The 27,010-nt window shown below is 42.8% G+C and overlaps 2 protein-coding genes across 2 annotated transcripts; both read left to right on the top strand.

Annotated features, from left to right (window-relative positions):
- The first annotated feature begins 4,975 nt into the window (after positions 1-4,975).
- On the top strand, positions 4,976-9,624 carry LOC127344423 (ethanolamine-phosphate cytidylyltransferase). Its single transcript, XM_051370692.2, has 10 exons — positions 4,976-5,256; positions 6,211-6,616; positions 7,090-7,325; positions 7,507-7,643; positions 8,022-8,093; positions 8,203-8,270; positions 8,430-8,547; positions 8,696-8,755; positions 8,851-8,973; positions 9,074-9,624. Exons 2-10 carry the CDS (start codon positions 6,246-6,248, stop codon positions 9,143-9,145), a joined length of 1,257 nt encoding a protein of 418 aa, XP_051226652.1. The 5' UTR covers positions 4,976-5,256; positions 6,211-6,245; the 3' UTR covers positions 9,146-9,624.
- A 5,002-nt stretch (positions 9,625-14,626) lies between these two features.
- On the top strand, positions 14,627-20,103 carry LOC127344424 (uncharacterized). The gene is made up of 3 exons (XM_051370693.2): positions 14,627-15,305; positions 18,721-19,439; positions 19,649-20,103. Exons 1-3 carry the CDS (start codon positions 14,877-14,879, stop codon positions 19,683-19,685), a joined length of 1,185 nt encoding a protein of 394 aa, XP_051226653.1. The 5' UTR covers positions 14,627-14,876; the 3' UTR covers positions 19,686-20,103.
- The last annotated feature ends 6,907 nt before the right edge of the window (positions 20,104-27,010 follow it).

Genomic DNA, 27,010 nt, shown 5'->3' with positions numbered 1-27,010 from the left:
TGATAAATTCATGCTTGGATTACTTAATTATGATGAACTCGCTTATGCAAAGGATGATTTAAATGTCTTGCTTGTATATGAGTTTGTCGCTCATGATTCTTTTACAAGCAATTAAAATCAATCCATTTCTCGGATAGTGATGTGATCTATTTGGCTTTCGTTAATTGGTGCTAAGTGTGATGTGACCTCAGTAGCCTTGCTACCGATCGGTTGCTCACATGATTGGTTGGATCTTGTTGGCTACTCAACTTTGCTTGCATATTAGGGGATCATAGTAAGTATGAATGCCAATATGCTTGCCTCGTGAAGAAATCTAGGGTTTCGATGGTTGCTTGCTTAGGATCTTCCGTGTAGTCTTAGCTGCTAATCTATGCTATCTACTGGTGCTATCTCGTGCATGTGATCTTGCTAGTGTGCATCTGTGCATGCTTTCTAGCCTCTCAGTGCACATGATCTGTATCCTGGATGGTTTCTGCCTTAGTAGCTTTTGATCGGCAAGAATCCTTGGTGAAAACCAAGTGATGATCTACCCATATGAGCATCTGCTCATCCCATGCTTATGCATATGATGGATTAGATCCATTGGATCTTTTCCAGGAACTAGGTATACCTTGTTCCAGCTCCTAGAAAGTAATGCTTTGTTGATGCAGACTTGGGTTTGTTCACAACCCTTCACCTCCAGAGCTTGGATGATCTTCTAGGTCACCATGATCTCTGGTGGCTTGAATGGTTGTGTGTGTTGGTTCTGTTCTTGCTCAAGAACAGATGAACTATGCTTGTTTTTGCTTCCCCCTACCTCGGTGATCTTATCCGGTCGATCGGTCACCGGTTTTAGGGTTTGTGCTCCTTTTATATGATCCCTACTTCTCTCCTCGCATTGACACACAAGCCTGGCATGCTTGGTGACTATGCTTTTGCATGGCCTTGTCATTGTCGCTCAAAGACACTTGAGCTGTGTGCTCTCATATGCCGAAACTTGAGCCCTGGTGTGTGCTCGTGTTTGGTCTCCGCTGCCCTTATCTTGTGCTGTCCCTCGGTTTTGGACAAGCACAAGTGTGCTGTGACTTGGTTCTGTCCAAACTGAATATTGTGTCACTTGCTAACTGTCTAAACTGAATCTTGAGCTAACACTTATATTCTGGCTAGTGTTGGTGCTTTATTATTGCAGGTTTGTGAAGATGGACATGGCCAGAAGATCTTCTCCAAGCCATTTAGTCTAGGTTTTAGTTTAGGAATAAACTTGTAATCTGCATTTTCATTTCTGTTTCTTATTTATCAATTCTTGTATCAAGAATATTGTAAAGACTTTGTAATCTGTGTTGTTATCAATAAAGCCCAAGTTTTTTGTTTATGAGCTTGTGATTATGTGACATTTATATTCTGGAATAAATATTGTATTTGTGATTCACTTTGAAATTCAAAGTTGTTTGAATTCATAAGTTGTTTGAATTATGAATTCCATTTATATTGTTCAATGTTTATTGTTTAATGTATTGACACTTGTCAAATGAAATCAATTCCTCAAATCAACAAGATACAAAAGAGATCATGTCGAAATTTCCCTAACTCACAATGCCTAACCCTAAGTGCAAAATGAGAGAGAACCTCGATCCCTCTTAGGTTTAGTTGCAATAAGGCGCGAAAATTTCCCCCGTTTTGCGATGAAATGCACATCCCATTTCTAAATCTACCCTTCGTTGTTCCTATGTTCTGGGTTATTACAGCCGCCTATATTATAGGCGACATTGGGCGAGCCATTACGGCGGCAGAAGAAAATGCGCTTCCATAGCGCCCAGTTAGGCTGGACGCCAAGGAAGGCCTCGCACAGAGTGATGAAAATAGAGATATGGAGGATTGAATTTGGCGTGAGGTGGTGGAGTTGCAGACCGTAGACAAAAAGAAGTCCACGGAGAAAAGGATGAATGGGGCGGAAAGACCGCGGATGAGGTGGTCGACAAAACTTACCCGATACCCCATTGGAGGGGTTGGGTAGCTTTCCTCACTGGGGAAGCACAATGCCTTGGGTTTCTTGCTGATCCCCAGCTTCCTCAGCATGTTGACGTCTTGAGTGGAAATCTTCGATCTCTCCCACTCCGCTGTCCCCAGATCCGCGGCGGCCATGGAGGATTCCGGCGTGCTGTGCCTCGTCAATCGACGTGGTGGCATCAACAATGGCGCGAGATTCGCAGCTTGGAGACGAAGAGCTTAGGTGGCTGTGGGTCGCAGGAGGAAGTTTGCAGATGAGAGCAGGAGGACGGCGCGAGCGGAAGTCCCCAAGGAGGAAGAAGACGGATTTATATACGGGTGCGGTGAAACGACGAACCGTTGGATAAGGAAAATGTGTGACAGATGATAGCCACGTGGCAACAAGGGTAAAAAAGTAATTCAACGTTACGGAAGTTACGGTGACTGCGCCAGAAAAAGCGGAGGACGTGTGTCCCCCACTTGCACGACGTGTCAAGATAGTGGATTAATTGGGCCCGCATGCCAGCGGGAAAAGACTTGTCACAAATTTTTGACAAAGCAATCGTGGCTATCGTCAGCAACAACGTCATCTTGGCAGAAGAAAAAATTCGACTCAATAGCTTCATAAAAGGCGACACGGAAAAATAATGTTGAGCCTTTGAATCAAATACAAGTTTTTGATCAAATGCTCGGGGGCTACTTTGGAAAAAAGAAAAAAGATCCAGAAAGACAAAATAGAAATGGCGTGAGCCTATGACCAAATACAAATATTTGTTCATAGTCTCGGGGGCTACTCCCATCGGGAGCGCTGTTCGCGCACCCGAGAAATTATAAAACTTCGGGAGATAAAAGAAAATATATCGGCATAAGGCGCGGAGCCTACACCCAAGTACAAGTCCTTGACTGTAGCCTCGGGGGCTACTCCCATCGGGAACGCTGCTCGCGTGCCCGATGAAGTTATAAAAAGAAAGAAAGAAAGAGAAAAAGAAAGATAGAAGAGCAAAAGAGTATATTTCGAGTTATGATTAACTCTACATATACTCCCATCGGGAGAGCAATATAAGTCATCTTTGACTCAATAAAATGTGCCATTCCAACAGCCGAAAAAGCACTCGACAATATATTCTCAGAACGCCAAAGTTGCGATCAATTTCTGAATGCCGCAAATTTGCGAAGGTAAGACCCCAGATCCGTTCACGTGGTGTGGTATCGTCGAAGACTCGCGCTCACATTTTTATCCGTATCAACAGATACGAAGAAAAATCCTAACGGACGTGTTAGGTACCCGATAAATTTTACTAGGACTCGACAGAATGGTAAGACCTTAAGCGGCGCCTGTCGAAGTTTACACTGGTATCCCGAGGTCATGTCCAGGGACGTGATCTTGAAGTAGGTTTTTGCGGATTGCCACTAGAGCAGTTAACTAGTACCTGATCCGTCAGATGAACTAGCCCCAACTACCATTATCCCTGTACAATATAGATGTTTATGAGAAGAAATATAGAAAAGTCAAAGCTGTCGAATAAAGATAAACAGTGGAGATTTTCCTTGACCCTACGATTCAAGCAAAATCTCGGGGGCTACTGACATAGGCATCCCAAATGGGCCTGCCGAAGATAGTACCCGGGGTTTACTGAAGGCCCACTACCCGAAGAATAAGAAGATTCGGAAGCCCAAGATATTATTAAGTAAAGCTAGAATTGTAATAGGAAGCGTTATTTGTAATCTTACGGGATGAGTTAGAAACCATCCCGGACTCTGTAACTTGTACAACACGAAACCCTCGGCTCCGCCTCCTATATAAAGGGGGAGTCGAGGGACGAGGAAGGCATCGAATCATTGTTACAAACCCTAGTTTTCATAATCGTCGAGTACTTTTCGGCTGAAACCTTCGAGATCTACTTGCCCTCTACTTCCAACTAAACCCTAGCCTACAATCCATAGGCATTGACAAGTTAATACCTTGTCACTGGGAGCCTGGTGGACACACACACGTAACCTGTTCGACGAAATGCAATAAGAACAGAGTAGATGTAGCTCATAGTGGTGGATGTGCCGGTGTTGATCAGGAGTGAGGACTGGAAGGAGCATGGGCGTCTCATTGGTTAAAGGGCTGGAGGAGCAGAGGGCATGGCGCGCGGCAGCCCCGACCACAACTACAACGTCGATGGCGTCTTGCCGACCTTTGTTGGAGATAAGCGTGGTGTGGTACGTGTGTGCCGTTCTCCGTATGTACCTAATCAATCTAGCAAGTTGCATACGTGAAGCTAGCTAGCACGTTTCGATCAAGCATTCAAGCTAATTGATCGTGCTGCTTGCTTGGAGTATGGATTTCGATCAAATCAGAGCTGTGGAGCCTGGGCTGATGGATCCCGTGCTCGCTTCCACCTGCTGCCAGCCGTTGGTGTGTCCGTGTGCCCCGTGCGTGCGTGCGCCCGCGCGTGGCTTCCACGCGAAGACACATCTTTACTCGATGGTTTGGAGCTGTGCTCTTGGCGGTACTTCGGCAACACAGTGGTCCGCCGTCTGCACATCGGTATCGGCCATGGTGGCCGGTCGTCCACTCTGCTCATATAGGAACTACAACGTGAGGAGAGATGGTTCTGGTCAGCTAAACAGGCATTGTGGCGCTACATCAGGACGACGTGGCATCCACATCTGTAATACCAGTCAACAAAACTGGTTTTGACTCAGCAAAACAGCTTTCACTAGGCCCGAGGGGGTGTTTTGCCCGGTTTTTGATAGTTAGGGGGGTTAAGTGTGCTAGTTTAAACTTGAGGGGGTGCTGGGTCCAATCTCGAATACATGTGGGGGTTATATGAACTTCTTTCTTAATTGATCAATAAAGCATGAAGTTCTATAAAAAAAAACCCACCTTTTGCAAGCCGGTGCAAAATCAGCAAGATGGGAGAAGAGGAGAGAGCACACGTGAGGCGAGACGCTGATATTTAGCGAGCAGGCGCAGGGTGGGGGAAGCAGTTGGTGAAGGGGAGGAGCCCACACACAGCACCACACGCCAATTTGCGAGACGTACAAGACCTGTCGTCTCGTTCTCGTCCCGTGCGCGTCTCGTCTCCGGCTGGCTGGCTGGCTCTTCCCCTGAAAAACCGGGGACGGGCGGAGACAAGACAGACGCAGGGATTCTTCGCCGCGCCACACGCAGCACCGCGTCGCGGCAGTGGCAGATCTCTCCCTCCCCGCCGCGCCCCGCCCCGGCGGAGATCCCCGCGCCACCCGTCGCCCGATCTCGCCCGCCGCCGGCTGCCGTTGCCGCCTGCCCCCCTCGTTCCGGTGCGCCTCTTCTCTCCCTCTGAATCTCGCGCGTTGTTCAAGGAAAACAAAATCGCGAAAATTGTTTGTACTAGTGTTTTTTTTTTCCTTCCCCCAACTTTCGGTTCAGCATCTGCTGGCACCTTACCGATCGATCCATGCCGCATCTGACCACGGATCGTCCGCGGGTGGACGCGCGCGTGCACGGCGCCATTTGATCGTATCTGCCGTTTGCGGCATTTTGGAGTTAGCATTTCACTGGTGGGGCGATTTGAGCTGTTGCATTCGCTCTCTCCCATGTCCTGTGATTGTGTCCGTGCTCCTCCTCCCGGTTGTGGCTACGCACCTATAGATTCTGCTTAGTTTTGTGCATATTTGAAATTGGGCTAGGCTGTTTGCAGTGGGAACCAGATTAGTCCTCACTCGATTATTGTGAGAAATTCGAGGTTTCAATAGCTCAAGGTTATTGTCCCATTTTGCCAGGTTTTCCCCTTGTGGTACAAATTTAGATGATCAGTTGCTTCAGATTGTTGCGTGACAAAAGTTTCCACATAGAAAAAAAAACAACTCACGGATTCCTGAGCTCCACTAGTTGCTACTATGTAACTTGTACTCAACGCAAATACAAGTTTGTTCTGAACTCTCCAGCGCTCAGACTGTAGCTTTCCAAAATGTCTGGTGGTTACGATTCTGTCAACGTGACTTCTTAGCTAACCACGTTGCGCAAATTTAGTTAGTTCTGGTTATGCGTCCAACATCAATCTGACCTTTCACAATTAAGTATTGAAAGCGGTGCATACTACTTTTGGGTCACTCTCTTGTTCTAAACACAACAAAATATTTGGGCTGCAAAAGTTTGGACAGCGAGACTTTTTTTTTTGTTTCCATTTACTTACATGTATGGGTACCCTTTCTTGCCATGGGGATGCATCCACTGTGAAGTCTCATTTTGGCCATATACTTTATTTATTTCAGAAGCAATACCCCGGACAGCACATCTACTCCTCAAGATGATGATGGGTATGCTAGCGTTTGAGAACAACCAGGGGCTCTGGAATGGTGGGTATTATTCCCAGTTTTTCGGAATCGGGGGAGTTATGGTCACCGTAGCAATTCTTTGGTTATCTACGGGCTACTTTGGAGGAATTGGTGCTCCTTTTGCTCCATACTTTTGGCCATATCTAGGACAACTTCCCAAGAAGAAGGAACAGCAAAGGCCCGTGAGAGTGTACATGGATGGATGCTTTGATCTCATGCACTATGGCCACGCAAATGCGTTGCGACAGGCCAAGCTGCTGGGAGATCAGCTGATCGTGGGAGTTGTCAGTGACGAGGAGATTGTGGCGAATAAGGGTCCGCCTGTGCTTTCGATGGAAGAGAGGTAACTACACTACTTTCTTTGTCCTGTGAAATGCATTATTCTGTTTCAACAGAGCGTGTTGATGACGTTAGCAATAGTATAGCAAATTTATCTGGAAAGCTTGTCAAAATAAGTATGAGTATGCCATATTCTCTGAAATTTATCTGAATACCTGGATTTCGTGTCTCTCTCATTATTTACTTATCTAATATTGCAAGTTAGCTGCAAGAGTTGGGATTCTGTGCTAATCTTCTCATGCATAAATCTTCTGAATTTAATTTTGCGAATGCTCAATTATATCATCGATGAAGTTACGTTACCTTTACCCCCTGCCTCAAAAGATCGATTTCGTACTTTTTTGTTCCTCGCGAAATATAGAAGTATTGAGATGGTCTAATTCTGTCTTATTTTTGCAGCAACTTTGAATTACTAAGTTTTCATAAATGTATATTCTCACTTACTATTCTGTGTTTATTTATGTTTTGACATTCTAGGTTGACACTTGTCAGTGGATTGAAGTGGGTGGATGAGGTCATTCCCAATGCGCCCTATGAAATTACAGAAGAATTCATGAATACGCTCTTCAGTAAATACAACATTGATTACATTATACATGGAGACGATCCTTGTCTTCTACCTGATGGAACGGATGCTTATGCGTTAGCAAAGAAGGCAGGACGATACAAGCAAATCAGGCGAACTGAAGGTGTTTCAAGCACCGATATAGTCGGTAAGATGACCATATGGATTAGTAATGCCACTAGTTTTTTTTTTTTTTTTTGAATAGGATACTCTTAATGCATATTATTTATAATCTTGTATAATAGAAAAATGCTTTCCATGCTCATCCTAGAGAATATCATTTTCTTGCCCATTGCAATCTTACATGGGAACAATTTCTTTCGACACAGGGAGAATATTGCTAACATTCAAGCATAAACAGGGCAGTAATGAAAATGTTGGAGTTGAATCATGCGATCAGAAGAAACCTCAGCTTTCCAATTTTCTTCCAACTTCCCGCCGGATAATGCAGTTTTCAAATGGGCAGGTATGAGATTTTAAGGAACTCCGTCTCAGTTGTTGCTGCTTATTATTCTTACTTGATAGTTCCTTTATTGATCAGCTTTCTAGGCACTTATAGGAAAAAATGTCCTGATAGATTTCAGTTAATGTAACCAAATGTTAAAAAATGGCTTACCCAGTGCTGAAAGCTCCCACACAGTGTGGGGTCTGGGTGGGAGCTTTCAGCAATGGGTATGCCGAGCTTTCAGCACTGGGTACGCCCTTTTATTTTAACCAAATGTAAAAGTACTACTTAATGCCTCAACTGTACCGTTTTATCCATGGTCTTACTGCTACCTTTGGCAGAATTACATTGACTATGCCATTCCGTTCCATTTATTGAGAAGTACTCATGTGCATTCAGGCTCCTTCGCCAGGTGCTCGCGTGGTGTATATAGATGGTGCATTTGACCTTTTCCATGCCGGCCATGTTGAGGTACCTTTTGTGGTTCTCATGCAAATTATTTTCTCAACACCTCACAGAAGATGGTCTTTGGTGTGGTTCATATGCTGTCATTAAACCTAGATGTTACTGTCTAATGTAGATCCTAAGAATTGCCAGGCAACTTGGTGACTTCCTTCTTGTCGGTGTTCATGATGACCAGGCCATCAGGTGCTTATTTAATATCTTTACTTAAGATTATTAAGGGATTTTTTGAGCATAAATTAGCATCAAATATATATTGTTACGAGTGTTACTACAAAAAAAAAAAAACATGTAGCTTGTCTTGTATAAGGTTAGCTGCCATGCTTATGAGAACCAGTTGTCCAGGGAAAGAAGAGGCTGTTGTCCTATCATGCACCTCCATGAGCGTACCCTTAGTGTACTTGCTTGTCGCTACGTCGATGAAGTTATAATAGGCGCACCATGGGAAGTTTCAAGGGATATGGTATGTTACAAAATTTTGCAAGTTGATTTAGTCTATTTCTTGAACCTGAGTGTTAGTTTCAAGCATATGGTTTGAAGGATAATTGAATACAATGCAGAGATCTTCTGCTAGCGGACCCTCACATATTTTGTTTTGTCACATGATGCAGATTACTACGTTTAACATTTCATTGGTTGTACATGGGACAGTAGCCGAGGGTACTTCTGTTGTAAGTATATAATTAAACCTAATGTATCTTGATGGCAAACTTACCGAAATTAGGTGCACAAATTGATATTGAAACTTGTTGGACGCATGCTGCAGGGTGAAGATGATCCCTACGCCCTTCCAAAGAGCATGGGTATTTTTCAAATAGTCACAAGCCCTAAAACTATAACATCAGTTTCAGTCGCTACAAGAATTATTGATAACCACGAAGCTTACAAGGTATACACTGCGGTAGTGTAACTTGCTTGATAAATATACATATTTTTCCCTAGGATTTTATACCCTACTAAACATTATTCTTGGGGGTTTCTCCGAACAGAAAAGAAACTTGAAAAAGAAGGCGAGTGAAGACAAGTACTACACGCAAAAGAAATTTGTCTTTGGAGACTGATGCTGCAAAAGGAGCTTACAATTTTGCAGCAAGCTGAGGAAAGGCATGGTGCCTCCCCATACTGAAAGCTATTCTACAACAGTATTTGCAACACTTACTCAGCTATGGAAAGTAGCCAGTCGTAATTTGAGGCCATTTGGCAGAGGGAATCAGCTGAAGAAATTAAATTAAAAGACTGTCATATTCTTCTAGTGTTGGCCCTTTTTCAGCTGGAATGTCCACTTAGCAACATGAGTTCACATACATGATTCTTTTTTTTTCATTGTTATCCCTGGAGGGGAAATATTCTTGGCTGAACACCTTCATCAGATCATTGTTGTATACTTGTATGTTACAGTATTACCTAAGAGTTTATGAAGTGATTAGAGTTGCACCCTCCTAATTGTACCAAGTATATACTTGATGAAGAACTAGTGAAAGTCATCTGGGACTTTCGATTTTTCTGACCGTAGATGGTTATGTTCAGCTTTCCTTGTTCATCCGTATTTTGTCATTACCAGGGTGCACTAGAGATCTATATATGCTGTGATGCCAGTATGCATGATTATTTGCTACAGAGAAAAAATATGTTTTCTTTTTGAGAAAATAAGTAATGTATTATTAGCTGAACATATATGTATTCTTTTTGAGAAAATAAGTATATCCCTAGGTATTTTTTAGTTTCATAATGCCAGCATAAAAGATAGCTAAAGTTATTTGAAAATGTTATCAACGCATATACTTTGTACAGCTGAATGGAATTGAGGCTATGATCTTGTGCACTGGGGAGATCCAGTCCTTGCAGTGGCATGAAACAGTTAGTTTATTAATTCTCAGATATTCAGAGTCGTACATACAAATAATTCCAAAATCATGTGTACCTTCCGTAAGGATCATGGTTAACAACAAATCTGCGGACAAAGTTGATACTCTACATTTCAAAGCATATTCTGCTTTTAGGTGACGGTGAAGATTACATGCTTAATGGTTACATTAGCATATTTAGAGCAGCAACATGTACTTGTCTAGATGGTGCCCACGTGCTTACACCACAATGTTCAGTTGAATGTACACTAGAAAGAAACCTGCAATTGGTAGGATACTTTGTATTCGCTTGGAAAGAAACAGACGCACAATATAGCTTCAAATAAATCTAGCTTCCCAAATATTTACATTCTACATGCTACCAGGATCCAATAGACTCAACATGTCAACTTTGTTCTCTTTGGTAAACAATGTTAGACAAACTTGAATTAAAGCTCCGACAAATATTATGGATTGGAGGGACTAATATTTGTGCCACCTGGGCTAACCCATTTCTATTAAGACTTATCTGAAATAACAGAGCGAAAGAAAGGGAAGTGAGTTCGTGCACATATTGGAAACCAGCTGTAGATGCTCTCACAAAACATCTACTACGGATCCCTCCGTTTGCAAATAAGTGTACTTATAGCTTCTATCTTAAGTAAAAAAATGAGAAATTTATAAAGAAATGTAGCAACATATATGGTACTAAATTAGTATCAATACATCCATTTTAAAATGTTGCAAGGTGGATATATTATATGGATATATTTCTACCTTATGATGCAGATGAAGTCCACACCTTGATGATGAAGGTTATGGTGCGTGCCTGCCTGGTACCCAGAGTAATCTTCGGTCCTTTCAGAGCAGTACTTATAGGCATGGCCTTGATATGAAAATGCATTCTCAAACTAGTTCAAATGCTATCCCTTATGGAAACGAAAGCATGTGGGATTTGATTTGGAAACCAGATGTTCCTCCGAAGGTAAGAGTGTTCACCTGGAAGCTGGCGGTCAACTCCTTTTTTGTTGTGTAGGCCAACAAATGTAAAGAGAATTGCTAATACACCTCCCTTTGGGTCATGTGGTATGCTACGCTAGCACAACATAAATTTTCTACTGCCACGCCGATGAACAATGCTTAGGTGTTAGATCAGGAGGTTACCACTTGACATGTAGGCCCGTGTCGATAGTAGAGTCGACATAGCGCGTCATGCTAGTATAGTCATATTAATTGATATTTCATCCTTGTTTGATTCCCTCGAAGAGCTCAGCGCAGATCCCACATGTTGTTCGTCCAAGTGTCACAAGTGCAACACTTCCAAAGTATATACACGAGGAGGAACATCAAGCAGAGAATTGCTAGATCAGATCGTACAACGTGGGCTTGGAGGTGGTGGTGGATAGGGTTTCCAAAACCCTCGAATCAACTCTTCACTAACCGGCATCTATTGTCTACACCACACCTTCAACTTATATAGACGTTCTCTTTGGCCCACAACACTTGTGACCCGATAGGACTCTAACGTACTTCTACTAAGATCACATCCAGGTAGGTTCCTAACCCCTGAATTGTGTGACCATATAGGTCCACAATCACAAGGACACGACTTGCCCTTTCCGAGTTCCCACATGTGGTGAGCTCTCGGACTTAAGTCGATAGCTGGTAGCGCCTGCTAGCACAGAACATGCCAACTCCCGAGTATCGCAAAGTCATTCCGAGGAACCTCGACAATGTGTCATATGGAACACTCCTTTTGCCTCCGATATGTATTGTTGATCTCAAGTCGAGTGTGGATAGTTTGACCTATATTCTCGATCCCTGATACATATTCCAAACTGGGTTAATTAGCTCTTGACCAAGTCGCAAGGCCATGCTTTACGAATTTGATCACTCAGAGATGGCTTAGAGAATATATATCTCCAAGCCAGATGGGCAAATCCCATATGGTCGACCAAAACCTTGTAGATTGTTTCACGACTAACCTGAAATCTACCTTTATAACTAGCGAATTAATAAGTAGCATTTGATAAACCCTAAGTAAGTCAATTCTCAACTCGAGAACATGCGAATACTTTAGGTCTAAGACATAGCATATACATTGTACTTGAGACTAACAAATGAATATCATCTCGTTGTCTCAAAGTGGATATGTCCAACTCAGTGGTATCGATCCCCGAGTCAATACTATCGAGTCATGATCACCATGTACATTACTCGTGAAACATAGTCAACAACCAAATAAGTGGAGATGTGTCCCCACAGCCTTATCGACCAGGGGACCATTAGAACTACCATCATACAATATATAGTCTCACAAACAAGTAATGTAGATACTTGTTGATACGTAGAAGTGTTCAAGAACAATATTAATAACTCATTAGTACATAGGAAAATATCATCACCACATGATTGTCCCGAGGGAATATCTCAAAACAAGATGAATTCGTAACAATTGATATTGCATGGTTGTAACAAAAATTGTGCTACTTAATTAATACACAATTTTTTTTTAGAAAAGTTGATCGTCAAATGGCTATGGATAAGTCTTATACATTTAAAAATCACTCTATGTTTCGCTCATTGCTTCCTAATTACTCAATAGATTCATTTTTCATACATGAGAGAACTATTAGATTTTCTTACTGAATTTTCTTTTTGGTGATGTTCTTTATTTGCTCATCAAGATTTGCATGCTATTGGAATCTTCCAATATTTTTATATATCATAGATTTGTAGGATGATATGTTTATGTGGGATTACATTTTCTATGTGCTTTAAAACATCGATTATACAAGAGTCTTTATAAAGAGTGTGCAAGTTACCCGTGTTGTTTTATGTTTATATTTCTCTTCCTCATAAACAACATTCCAATAAGAAAACATGAAAAGTTATCAGAAGTATGGTAGTAAATCTGAGGAGGCTTGTATTTTCTTCATGTTTTACATTAGTCAAACATGATTGGCACACGTGAGGTTACTAGTTATCCTCTAGGTTCTCACATTTTTTACACAATAGCAAAATATAAATTGTTTGATAAGAGTACGAAGCAGTGCTAGATTTTAGTCCTAGTGTGCATTGTGCAAACATTGCTATGCCGTCACTAAGATTCACTTGATATTAATATTTTGGATGTATTTTATCTCTTAAACAATATACCCATGTGACGATCAATTTTTATTATTTGCTTAGTATCGACTCACGAGGAGATTTTCAAAACTAGATCACATATTGAAATATTTTAACAACTTTTTTTTGTAGACAATGGTTAGATTGCTGACCTTACTTGTCAGGCTATATTTATCTGGTTATTTAAAAATTATTGGCATGTTCCTGAACATCATTTACACAAATGCAAAACTCTTGTATGAACTTGTATGGTATGGTTATCTTCTAGTTATTGATTGATTTGCGTATCCACCCTCTATCCTTGCAAAACATTACAAGCTTAAAATCATGTCGAAATTATTTGGCAAATATGCTCTATTATCGTGATAAGTGTTCTTTGCCCATCTAATAGCATGTGCATATTATATTCTGGCCTTGTGGGAAACATGATCTAGTTTTGAATCATATAGGTTGTCGAGGCGTGCTCGACAATGAGGATTAGGAGTGCGAATCAATTAACAATTTAGAAATGAAAACATTTGTAGTTTCTAAATTTAGCGATTAATGTGATAATATCAGCGCGAGTTGACATGTTCATCCATGCATGTGGAGACAGGAAAGAAGGCAATACATTAAAATTACGCTTGCATGCATTACTAATTTGATTCTACATAAGCCATTTAGCACAATATCGCCTATTAATAAATATGAGATGAAGTGACGCTAAATTATGTTTGGTGGAAGAAGCTCAGATGGTGAAAAAGGAATAAAGCTGTCATGTCTAGGTTAGAACCTAATTTAAGGTGCTAGCAACCGACTCAATAGTATTATTACAATATACACAAATTGCTCGGTACATTGACTAGTTGAAACTTTGGGAAGCATCATGTAGTATGGAAATAGAAGTGGATGCTCGAGATGAGACAAATAAGTGCTCCCTCGGTTGGATTCATAAACAACGTGAGATGATCGGTGCTCTTGAGAAGCAGACGTTTAAGAGGAAGGCCGATGCATGCATTGGGCTCAAAGCGCAAACTTGAGGTAGATGGTGGATTCACACGCTCATGTCGTAGAACTTAAGGAAGACGGAGACAATAGATTCATCGAATCTTCGTCTTCATCCTAAACCCTAGCCTCATCCATCTCGTACATTGTTGCTTCACATCTTGCTAGGGTTAAACAGGAAGGAATAGAGCACGGCGACATGTGAGAGATAAGAGATACATAGTATATGCATATACGAGTGGACCATTTATATTTTTGAAGGTTTTTTTAGGAAAGACCATCATAGCTAGCTTTATATATTTTTCAATGGCTTATATTATCTTATAAAATTAATAAAATGGCTCAAATCATCGCGCCTTTGGATGGTCCATATAAAGGGAAACCCTAACCCTAGCAATTCATGCATCTCCTTCGTCCGATAAAAAATAAGTGACTCAGATTTATCTAAATTCACATATATCTATACAGCCTTTTCAAATCTAACAAATTCAGCTCACTAATTTCCAAACGAGGCAGCACATAAAGTAAATCTCTTGGAAGATATATACAGTAGCCAGGAGGGGCGGTTTTGACAAAGTTTCTTTCACCCAGGCCCAACACGCTGGCCTCCACGAATCGCAACACCGCTCTCTGCTCCCTAGAGAGTAGAGACCCTAGCCTAGAACATTCCATAATTCCGTCCCAATTCTTTTCAAAAGTTAAATCTCACAATACACCCAAATCTCCAATTCTCCATCCTCTCAGCCAGCCACCGGCAGCGGCAGCGGCGAGCGGCAAACCCGCCTCAGCCAGCCGCGCCGCCGCCACCACGACGGGTGGCGGCGCCCGTGCTCCGATGGTCGGTATGTACCAGAAGCAGCTCCTCGATGCCCCCTTCGCCCTAAACGGCCACTGCGGTGACCAGCCACGACACACGCCGCCCGCCGCCGCCGCCGCCGCGTCCTCCTCGTCGTTTCCCCCTTCCTCCTCCTCCACCTCCTCAGGCGTTGTCGCCTCGCCGCAGCCGGATGGCGCCGGCGAGACGCGGCGGCCGTTCGAAGCGCTCGTCGGGGAGATCCTGCAGCGCGGCGCGGGAAGCGGCAACGGCGTGGCCGCCGGGGATCTGGAGGCGGTGGTGTGCTGGGCGCGGGAGGTCGCCGTGGATCCCTGCGCGAAGCGTCCGGCGGACAGGCCGAGGAAGAGGCAGGTGCTGGCCTTGCGGCGCGCGCGCTACCTCAGGATGGAGGACGTAGCAGACGCAGCAGAGCTCCCCAGCTTCTCCAAGGTGAGTGTTTCCTGACGAAGTCGCAAATCCTTAGCGTCGTGAGTCGCGATCTGTTGTTAATTCGTTGAAATAGCTATGGATTGGGTTGACTGTTGCGTACTAGTCTCTGCTGGTTGTCTTCTCCGGCTGCTCCGTACAGATGGGACTTGCGCCGCATCTAGGATTTGGCACTATATGTTATCCCACTGCGTTCCCTAAGGTCCGTATCTAGGCTCGCTTTCCTATGAGTGGATTTGTGCATGGAGTCGCAGGGTATGGAATGGAAACTGACGGTTGTTCCATTTCAAGCCAAGAGAATCTCAGGTACAGCCGAACCTTCCACAGACCATAGAAGATCTTGATTGGGGAAAGGCCTTTTCATGTCAGCATCTCAGCTGGTGACTTAGGCTTTGTTTGGCATTGCGCTGTATTATGATAATCACAGCGGAGTCGCAGTGTATTTTACCCATTTGGTTAACCACCATTTCTTTCTTCCGTGGAGTTTTTTTCACAACGGACTCTAAGCGCATCACAATTCAACAACTCCAAACAGAGCCCTATAAGTCAGCAAAGCGCATAGGAACCGCCTATGGTGGAATTGAGGTTCAGCGAGCATGCCACTTGACAATTGACATTAACTCACTAGCAGAAACTTGTTGCCTGCATTCATGATGGTTCCATTATTAGCTAATAGTGTATTCCGTTCAGTGGTCATTATTAATCATATCGCTTTGTTATACATGTTGTAAACAGTTTCTCTTCTTCATAGTACACCCTGTGACCACTCTCATCTATGGATCCTCCTTAGAGAGGGAACATGAGAATGGAGAGAATAGCTAGATCAACCTGGAGTAAGAGAATGGCATGGCAGTCATTTTAGGGCTTTAGGCCGTTCCTGTAGTCTTATGCCTTTGGTTAGAGCAGCCAATATTTGTGAACTGTTGGAGTAACATTTTGTCAAGATCTGTTTTTGGCATTGCGCAAGACTACATCAAAACGCGTAGCGCTAAATCCCTGGGCGCTAGGCGACATTAAAACCTATATTGGTGAACTGATGGAGTAATGTTTTCTCAAGATCTGTTTTTGGCATGGTTAAAAAGGCGCACCTGGGCGCTAGGCGACAGCAAAACGTCTAGCGCTTTATCTTCCATGAGCTTGTAGGTGCACGCTTACGCGAATAGGCTCTAGGCAGACGCAAAACTAGGTTTGAACCTTGACTTGTGGGCTGACAACTCTAAGAACAAAACATCCAGAACATTCAGTTACATGCCTGAATCCATTTACTCAAAAACACATGCCATTTAAAGTTTTTTGGTCACAATTTCATCTATTAATTTGTTAACCATTAAAGCATCATTATGGTTGTGCTAGAACAGAAACCAAGTTAACGAATTACACTCTGAAGACTTCCTAGTGAGAACGCCAATGACATGTTAGTCGTTATATAAGTGATGCTTGCCAAGGGGTTGATAACATGTTTTTATTCAGTAGGGTGTAGACTAGGACTCAGGTGTAAGACTAAGGGACTGAAGTGGACTTGCTGAAATGGGTGTACATTACACATGCATGTTCACAAATGCATGCATCCTGAACTGATCTGCATTGTTTTCTCTAGTACTATTGTAAAATAATTATTTGAATGAATGCTCATGTTTTAATGGAAATGAAAATTATATATCTCGGAACTTGATTGTTGTAAAATTTATCGTTGGCGATTTAATGTAGTCTTCTCTTGTATTGAATATATTTTACCTGATATCTGTGGCAGAGCTACAAACAAATATCTGGGCGGGCCAAACTAAAAAAAGAGCACTATTTTTTTTTTTGAGCTACACTTATTTTTGTTGACTAACTAAGAATATTAACAAAATTTTAGTGAAGAAATCATGCTATTGAACTGGTAACTATTAATTAAAAAAAGGAAGAGGTTACACGTGCTACACTAGCGAAGATACAAGAACCTTCAAAACTGACTTGCAAAGATAGCTAGCTACCAACGACATTTTTTCTTAGAAAAATCGACAAAGCAGTCAAAAGAGCGCACTGTGTCTTCTTGGGCTTTTCTTCTCGTTACCCAGTACGCTCTTTGGTCGCTTGCTCTGAATCGCTGCATGGATACCGGTCTGCTTGGTGCTTGCTGGTTCGCTGGCTTGGCTGTGCTAGTGGATTGGGCCATCGATACAGATGTGTAGATGTTTTAGGAAAAATCCTGGGCGGGCCATGGCCCAGGTCGGCCCCAACGTAGCTCCACCAATGCCTGATATCTAAAAGCTACCAAGTGTCCTAGATTATCATATTGGAAACGTGATCTTGGGTTTTGTGGCATACTCCCTCCGTCCATAGCAAGTGAAGTAAATTTGAATCTTTTTGTCCTGTGATATTTGGCGTAGCTGTCTGCAATGCAGTTCTTTTCCATCTTTACCCCAAGGCCCTTGAATGTGTGGCGACTGGCGAGGAAAAACTCGGCAGCTGCTGCATAGATGGCAGTATAAAGAGGGGTGCCTGCATGTGAGGCTAACAATGAGGGACGTGGGGCCTCGGGGATTGAACATCCAGGTGTAGAAAATGAGCTGTATTGGTTCATGCCGTTTAAGGGCATCTCCGTATGAATTTCTCTTCAGCACACCTTACCCGGCGAAAAAGATTCGGCGCCACAAAAAATAGGACGGAGGGAGTATAAATTTTTTTATGCCTTTCTCCATGTAGAACTACTGAAAACCTTTGAGAGCATATTTTTGGAGAAGCATTTTTTTAGTCTGTCCAGCTTTGGCATGAAGCTGACAGTGATATGTGGCCTACAGAGCTACTCTGAGATAAAGAGGTCGTGGAGAACCGGAACTGTATAATTATCTTGTGTTTGGGAGGACTGATAATGGTGGTGTCATTTCCTGAACTTTAGGCATCACCACACCATGTCCATCCTACATGTTCGTGTGAACAACATACAAGGCATGCTGATGTCTAACTGTCAAAGAATAATAGGTAATAGGTACATCAGTGACAGATCCAAAATATTTTAAATTGGAGAACGATACAGATACAGAATCATCGGTATCTTGTCCTTTATGTGCCTGAATAAGTAAGGATTTATTTGCACAGGTAAGGTCGATAATTTGATAAATTGGAGGTATGGACAACAGTGTAGCTTTTCAACTATTTGCTCTCTGTGTCAAATCTGAAATCCTCAAACAGTAGGCATATAGCATTACCCAAGTGGTTTTTTGTAGTCCATATTTTGATACAGATTACTGGAATTCGTAAGTGGGATGCTATGAATGTTTGTCCGCCCCGTGTTTATTGTTTCCTTGTATTTTCAATTTCGTTAACTTGGTTTTACCCCATTTTTTTTTAGTTTCCGTTTTGGGATGTGGATTTCAAAGCAATTGCCTTTTCTTTACCTTTGTAACTTTGTTACATTTTTTTTTTCATCTTTCAGAAAAGGAAGTACAAAACTCACAACAATCATTATGAAATGCCCAGGAAAGGGTCAATGCCAACAAGGAAATCTGAGAGGCTTGCTAGGAGAATGGTACTCATGACATCAGTGCTTCTCACCCAACGGAAAAAGATAGGAGTAGGTGAGCACTTTCAGGCAAAGATACCTGAATGGACTGGACCACCTTCAGATGCAGAGCTTTCTTGCTATAGGAATGACCCGGACATCTCAAAGATGCTAGGAAGCAGAACTTGGCCCCCTGAAGGTGAAATGTCGCAAACAGATATTGTGGTAGCTGGTCGGGGAAGGCCTGAGTCTTGTAGTTGCCCATATCCAGGATCGTACTTCTGCAGACAGGATCACATAAATGCAGCAAGGGATCAGCTAAGGTCTGAAATTGGCCAAGCTTTCTCGGAATGGAAATTTGATTCGATGGGTGACGAGGTTTCTAAGATGTGGAGTCATGACGACCAACTAAGGTTTAATGGACTTGAGCGTTTGGTTCCTTCGCTGGAGAATAAGAGCTTTTGGGCGATAGCGTCGAAACATTTTGCCTCAAAGCCCAGGAGGGACTTGGTGCAGTACTACATGAATGTTTTCCTGATGAGAAGAGTTTTAAGCCAGTGCAGATTGAGTCTTTTGGAGATTGATAGTGATGAAGATGAAGCAGAGGAAGAGGAGGATGAAGATCAATCTGATGGCTCCAATTCTTCCCAGAGGTATTGCTCTACTCATGGCCCCATATGTTTGTGTAAGCAGGTGTAGTATATTGCTCTTCCTTATCATCAGATTTTGTATACTCAAATCACTGCGTCCTTTATACACTGATGTAAGCTGCAAGAGTAGACTAAATGACTTCCTTTGAATGTATACACATTAGCTGGTAAGAATGATGCTTATTTTTGCTAACTTTAACATTTTACTTCAGGGCCCAGGATGTCCAAGATGTGAAAAAGATTTCATGAATCTGCTGACAGCTACCTGGCATGTTTTTTTCGGCATGGCACCTGTTTGGGGGCGTTGAGAAACACATCATCTCAAGTGATCTTTCAGTCGTTCGATTATGCTAAGTCATCCATTCTGCGCTGGAACTTGTTCAAAGTGCACATCATTCTCGATACTTGTTTCAAGTCAGCCCAATCATTTGCAGCTTGATGCTCAAGAGCTCATCTGATCTGAATTGTTTCCCGTGTACAGGAAATATGAAATAGAGATCTAAAGGGGGTAGAAAACAAATGATCATTGGTTTCCTTCTTTTAAGTCTTGAGAGGGTCAATGTAAGGTGTGTAAACCAAAACCCATTTGGCGCTCTTAGCAAGCTGTTCGGCAACTGTGGTTTAATCCCCAGTTTTGATACAGTAGAATTGTTTGGGTGTTGACATATATGTTTCTCTTGAGAAATACCCTTTTTTTTTTGGTTTAGATATTCTTTCTAATTCCGTGTGCCCGCCAAGTTTATTCTTCACCCAACCTCTAGTACGGATTACATTTCCAGTGGCTTCGAATAATAAAATTTACTTTCTCTGATCCATAATAAGTGTTAGTGGTTTAGCACAAAGTACAAACCACTTACACTTATTATGGATGGGAGTAGTAGAAACGTATCTATGCTCTCTGGCGAAAATATTGTGAATTACAGCAAAGTTTAGATTGAACTACTTTGTTTAGGAGTAAACGAGAAACCGTTCGGTAGGGATTGGACTAATCCTATTTGTTCTATTCAGTTAAATCGCCTGCTCACACGATAACCCGGCGGAGCCTTGACTGACTGTTAACGCCCTCCAACAGTCTAAGCGCAGAAGCATGCAATAGTCGTTCTTGGTGCCACGGCGCTAGCGGCCATGGATATCACGGCTAAGGAGGATTTTTTTTTTCTCGAGATAGTATGCCAAAGGCGAACCGTAGTTTTATAAAAGGCAACAACAGTTGTTGTGAGCAACACAAAGCAAGTGAACACATCCACCTACGCTGGAAACAACAACTACTAGTTTCCATCGCTGAAGACTTGAAGTTGACATATTTTATCTGGTCAAGTTGCTGAAAACTCGGCATTGCGCTGCTTCCAGAGATTCCAAGCAGTTAGAATGATCAGAGAATCGACTCCTTTCATTGCTTTGGACAATTCTTGATCTGACTTCCAGCCACCAATCTTCCAAATTGACCTGCGAGCTTGGCACTCTTGCTTGAATATTCGTTGTTTTAAAGAGAGTAATGAATTTTTCGAAAATGGGAGTCAATCCCCAGCCTCTGCATCAGTTTAAAATTCAGAGTGTTACATCTCAAAGATCACATGGGGTCGATACAAAATCAGCCAACGGAAAATCATAAATCACCTATGCATTTAGGATCCTAATGGCCAGCCTGGCTGAAAATATACTGAGCAACCATCGGCAAGAGCTGCTTTACATCCAGTAACTATAAACTCCAGCTGGTCCTGTAAACAAAGTTCCATAATATTATTTTTACATTTCCAGTAACTCTAGCTGAATCCAGTGTACAACCTAGAAGGTAACCTGTAAAAAAAATGAATCCCCAATCTTGTTAAACACAATATTATTTTACAATTCCATTTTAACTAACATAAAGCTGAAACACTAATTTGTATCCTAGCTTTTGCTTTCTTGTTCATGCCATTAAGCCAGGTAACAAACATATTGATAATATTGAAAGGTGACAGACTATTGTAAGTCAAGTGAACAATTCGCCAAACAAGATGTGTAAAAGGGCATGAAAGAAAAAAGATGTTTTATGGTATCCTTAGTCACGAAACAACAATTATTTTAGTCCCATCCTAGTTTTTTTTGTCTAGGTTATCTTTTCTAAGTAATACTTTGCGATTAAGAAACCACATGTAAACAATTATTTTAAGTGGGATTTTTAGCTTGCATAAATATTTTTGGAGGAACCGTATGTGTCCATTCATCAAATTAATCAATATACATAGACTTCACAATGAAGTTTCATGTACTCGCTAATTTTCAAACGAATTTATCCGGCTCTTCTGATAGATGGCACCATCATCAGTCTTTGGCATAACTACAACCACACATTCCACTTACTACTACTTCCTTTGATTCATATGATTTGCATCGGAATAGTGTAGGATTTTGATCCTAAGGGAATTTTTTTCCTATGTTAGTTGTTTGATTCATAGGAACATAATCCATAGAAACTAATCCTATAGGAATCTTGTAGTGTAAATGCTATAGGGAAAAAACATTAGGTCATACCTCATGAAAAATTCCTTTGCTACAATCAGAGAGAACTCATCTTCCCATAGAATTCAACCAGGCAAGACATCCCTATTCCTATGCCTTTTCTATTCTTATAATTTTTCTATCCTATAAATCAAATGAGCAAATTGTATGTTCAATGGTGTTGAGGTCATAACACTAGCAGCAGAAGCATCTTTCCTTAGTACTATGTTATGTAAGGATGGGCACTGCTGCTCTAGAGGGCACCCAACCAGGTGTCCTTCCAAAACCTAGTACTAGCATCATCCCCAATTTGGACAAAACCTCGGTTAAAGAAATCATCCTTTGCACGCACAAGGCCCTTTCAAAATGGTGAATTGGTTGGCTTTACTTGTACATGTGAAAATGTCTTATTATTGAAGTATTTATCATGATGTAGCTCTTGCCACACGCACCTTCTTCATTTAATAGCTTAAACAACCATTTGGCGGCTAAATATTTGCTTTCAATATCCATTACTTCGATACCTACACCCCCTGATCATTTGGTCTGCAAATAATACTCTATTTAGTCAACCTATATTTACATTTACTATCATCACTGTACTAGTTAAGACTGCACCTGAGGATGAAATGGTCTTCGTAGGAAAGCATCTTACCCTTCCACCATCCGAGCTTCCTTTCGAAGCGACCCTCCATCGGATACCATAAAGAATTTCTAAGTTTTATGTAACGAATAAGTACTCCAGTGTATCTAGAATGTATCTATCTGGATTTGTATTGGTATTCATCTTCTTTAGCCTTTACAAAACAAAAAATCTCACTTTGATGAAAATATGTTTTGAGAGCAGATAACTGCTCAAGGATACACAATATTAATTTTACATGTATTGACGGCTTTCCCTGTTGCATGAAGAATCGCCGTTGCATGGAGCGATTTGTAGAGTGGGTCAAGGATTTTGGCAGGTTGTCGATTTGATCCGAAACATTGTGAATAGGGACTCTAGCTAATGTCAGACGAACAACGCGATGCTGCATCTGGGCATCTCTGAACACGCCCGAGATCAAAGTTATGAGAAACCTGATGTTTAGGTGCAGTGATTAGCAGGAGCTGGAGCTCTCGCAGATCGAGCGCGCAAGATGCTTTGCCATATGTTATCTGCCGGCTGATATCGTTGACGAGACCACAGTCTCTTGCTCTCGATCATCCATCCACAGAGAGAGGCAGACAGGGCGCCCGAGATCCAAGCGTGGCGGCAATGATTAGGCAAAGAAATTCGATCGGGAACGGAAAGGATCGATCGCGCATGCTTCCACGTAAAAGCGATCGCGTCTCCCTCCGATCATCATGCTAAGCCTGCCTGCACTAAGCCACGGCCGTCATGATCGCGCGAGATTAGGTGCCCGATTGCCTCGGGATGCGAGGCCAGGCCAACGTGCTCTCCTCATTTGCACCTACACCTGACCTCGTCGCCGCCTGCCGTCGTACTTGTACACTCGTGTGTGTGCTGCACACTCGATCTACGCCTGCTATACACTGAGGCTTTGTGCTTCAAAAAGAGAAGGGCGATTAAAGCTGTCGCTTTGGGTTGAGTTTGCTTTGCTTTCTGTGGTGCTTTCTTTGGCTCCCCTTTGAACCGTAGGTAGCCGCCGTCTGAGTTTGATTCCCAAGCATGCAAGTGCTGTCGACAACGGCATCACTAGCCTCGATTACCATGGTGGTGATGTTGGTAGGAATGTCAAGATAGTTGCGCTATGAAGACCAGAGGAATCTCGACAGGCTCATGTAAAGTTCGTGATTACCATGTGATGGCTGAGGTGGAATTGGATAGGGTGAAGATGATGCATCAGAACCATTTCTGCGGAAGCGGTTGCATGGCTAAACCGTTCACTCACCCCACCAAACTTCAAATTTCAGATTTAACACTTTGGTGTCTCGCAAAAGGCGAATATATATTTTTTAATTGGGAGGTTATGTTTTCGTTAACATCGAGGTGTCTGTTGTGAATTCGTCAATATCAAGATCCGTCAAATCAGTTCTTGGACTCAATTTCTTGGAAGCTCTCATAGGGGCACGGTGTGCGTGTGTACGTTCATAGGAGTCACTGTATGCACGTATTTATGTGCGTTTGAGTTTATACCGTGTTTCGTAAAAAAAAAAGCCTGATGATCGGTGTATTGCATCACAATCTTGGAAAGTGGGGACGATATCACATGGAGACTTGGTTATTGGTGGTGCTCTCACAACTCACGTAACGAGGCTCGAGTTCTAGGTAAAACGCTAGGTCTCGCAGTGGTGGTCTTCTAGCTGTTACCTTGATGAAGGTATTGTTTGGGAGCTCGTTCTTTCTCAAGGGTGAAACCCCATGGTCGGACATTCTGGTTGGAACAAATAACCGCAAAGCTTGTGCATTGTTTCTTTTGTGAAGGCGTCAGACCCACGTACTTATGCAGTCCGTGATAAACGGTGTACGTATACATGTATTGCACCCATCTAATACCCTTGATTTCACACTTCTGGGCTAGTCTAATGGCGACAAAAAATGTCTTTTTTCGCCATGGAACTTTCTCAATTAAGAATGGAGCACAGATACGGTTCTGAGAAGATGCTTGGTTAGACAATGCACCCCTAAGTGAACAGTATCCTGCGTTGTATAGTATCGTTCATCGCAAAGGAGATACCATTGCTACAGTAATGGCTACCTCTCCTCCGAATGTGACGTTCAGACGGGTTTTGCTAAGACAAAGACTATTGGCGTGGAATACCTTAATTCAACGGGTAAACAAGATGAATTTAGGTGGAATTTACACGTAGATGGTTCTTTCTCGGTCAAATCTTTATACAATGCCATACTTCATTCTGATGTACCAGTGGATAATAATAAGAAAGTTTGGAAGATGAAGATACCATTAAAAATAAAAATATTCGGATGGTATCTTCGTCGAGGTGTCATCCTCACCAAAGACAATCTTGTTAAGCGGAATTGGCAAGGAAGTAAGCGATGTGTTTTTTGTCATCATGATGAAACAATTAAACATCTCTTCTCCCAATGCCAGTTCGCGAGATCTATTTGGTCTGTCATCCAAGTAGCGTCTATCTTGTACCCTCCGACTAGTGTGGCCAATGTCTTTGGCAATTGGTTTCATGGTATAGATTCAAGGTTTAAGTTGCTTCTTAGGGTGGGGGCGCTAGCAGTTATCTGGGCGCTTTGGCTGAGTAGAAATGACAAGATTTTTAATGATAAAAATTGCTCTTTGTTGCAGGTCATCTATCTCAGATGTACAGGTATTCTCCGTTTGTGGTTACCTCTTCAGCGCATGGAGAACCGAGACCTGTTTACGGAGGTCTGTACACGGTTGGAGGCTACGGCGAGGGATACTTTTTCCCTACATGGGTGGCAGCATAGTCTACGGATTGAAGCCCCACCCACTGTTATCACCAGAATTTGACCATGTCAGAGGTGGGCCGAGATCAAGATGGGCTTAAAGATTATATACGGAAGAAATACGTGGATCGGCCTTATATGCAAAGTTGGGCTAGATTGCCCATATATCTGTAATATAGTAGATTGTATCTTAGATAGAGTTTTACCCGTGCACGGTTAGGTGCACGCCTAAGTTAGAAAGTCCCCTGGACTATAAATATGTATCTAGGGTTTATGGAATAAACAACAACCAACGTTCAACCAACAAATCAATCTCGGCGCATCGCCAACTCCTTCGTCTCGAGGGTTTCTACCGGTAAGCATCATGCTGCCTAGATCGCATCTTGCGATCTAGGCAGCAGAAGCTTTATGTTGTTCATGCGTTGCTCGTACTGAAGCCTTTTTGATGGCGAGCAACGTAGTTATCTTAGATATGTTAGGGTTAGCATTGTTCTTCGTATTATATGCTATCGTAGTGCAACCCTTGCATATCTAGCCGCCCTCACACCTATCTTAGGTGTGGGGGCGGCATCCCGCTTGATCATTATTTAGTAGATCCGATCCGTTACGGTTGCTCCTTGTTCTTCAAGGATTAGTTTAATATCTGCAATAGTTAGGCCTTACAAAGGGTTGGAGGATCCAGCGGCACGTAGGGTGTCGTTTGCTAGTCCTAGACAGGATGTTCCGGGGATCAACCTCGTGTTGGTTTTTAGGCCTTGTCTAGGATCGGCTTACGATCACCGTGCGTGGCCGCGAGGCCCAATCGTGAGTAGGATGATCCGATTATGCGGTGAAAACCCTAAATCATCGTAGATCGCATTAGCTTTATCTTGATCAAGCAGGACCACCATATATTCGTGCACCTCGTACGAATCATGGGTGGATCGGCTCCTTGAGCCGATTCACAGGATAACCTGAGAGCCGATCGAGGCTCGTATTTAATGTTTACGTGTATGCCATGCAGGAAATTAAGCGAGGCATCTCCATCACCTTCCTGACCAGGTATAGGTCAGGTGGCACGCCTGCACCAAGATCGGACGTGTGTACCAGAGGCTTTGCGGGCCGTCGCTCGGAGGGACCAGGGCCAGCCGCAGCCCTAAGTTGTTCCCGGCTCTACTGTGTTGCCCGTCGCTGCTCGCCGGTGGGTTTCGACCGCAACACATTCTGGCACGCCCGGTGGGACGAGCCACTCCAAAGGACGAGTATCCGATGCCTGTGGCAGAAACGTTGATAAATGCCGCCGCTGGCCACAAGGTGTTGAGCTTCATGGATGGCAACGCCAGCTATAACCAGATCTTCATGGCTCCGGAAGACATACACAAGACCGCATTCAGAGTACCAGGGGCAGTAGGCTTGTTTGAATATGTGGTCATGACTTTTGGGCTGAAGAATGCTGGTGCAACGTACCAACGAGCCATGAATTATATATTTCATGATCTGATCGGTAAGTTGGTGGAGATCTATATCGACGACGTGGTAGTCAAATCTGTCTCCATGGAGGGACACTTGGATGATTTACGGCGCGTCCTAGACCGAACTCGGAAATTCGGACTGAGAATGAATCCGAAGAAGTGTGCCTTTGGCGTGACGGCTGGTCAATTCCTGGGTTTTCTAGTTCATGAACGGGGAATTGAGATCGGCCTGAAAAGTCAGGAGGCGGTGCGTACCATGC

This window comes from Lolium perenne, chromosome 3 (genome assembly GCF_019359855.2).
Source record: "Lolium perenne isolate Kyuss_39 chromosome 3, Kyuss_2.0, whole genome shotgun sequence".
Lineage (NCBI taxonomy): Eukaryota > Viridiplantae > Streptophyta > Magnoliopsida > Poales > Poaceae > Lolium > Lolium perenne.
The sequence above is the reverse complement of the archived record's forward strand: the minus strand, read 5'-3'. Positions and strand labels throughout refer to the sequence as shown.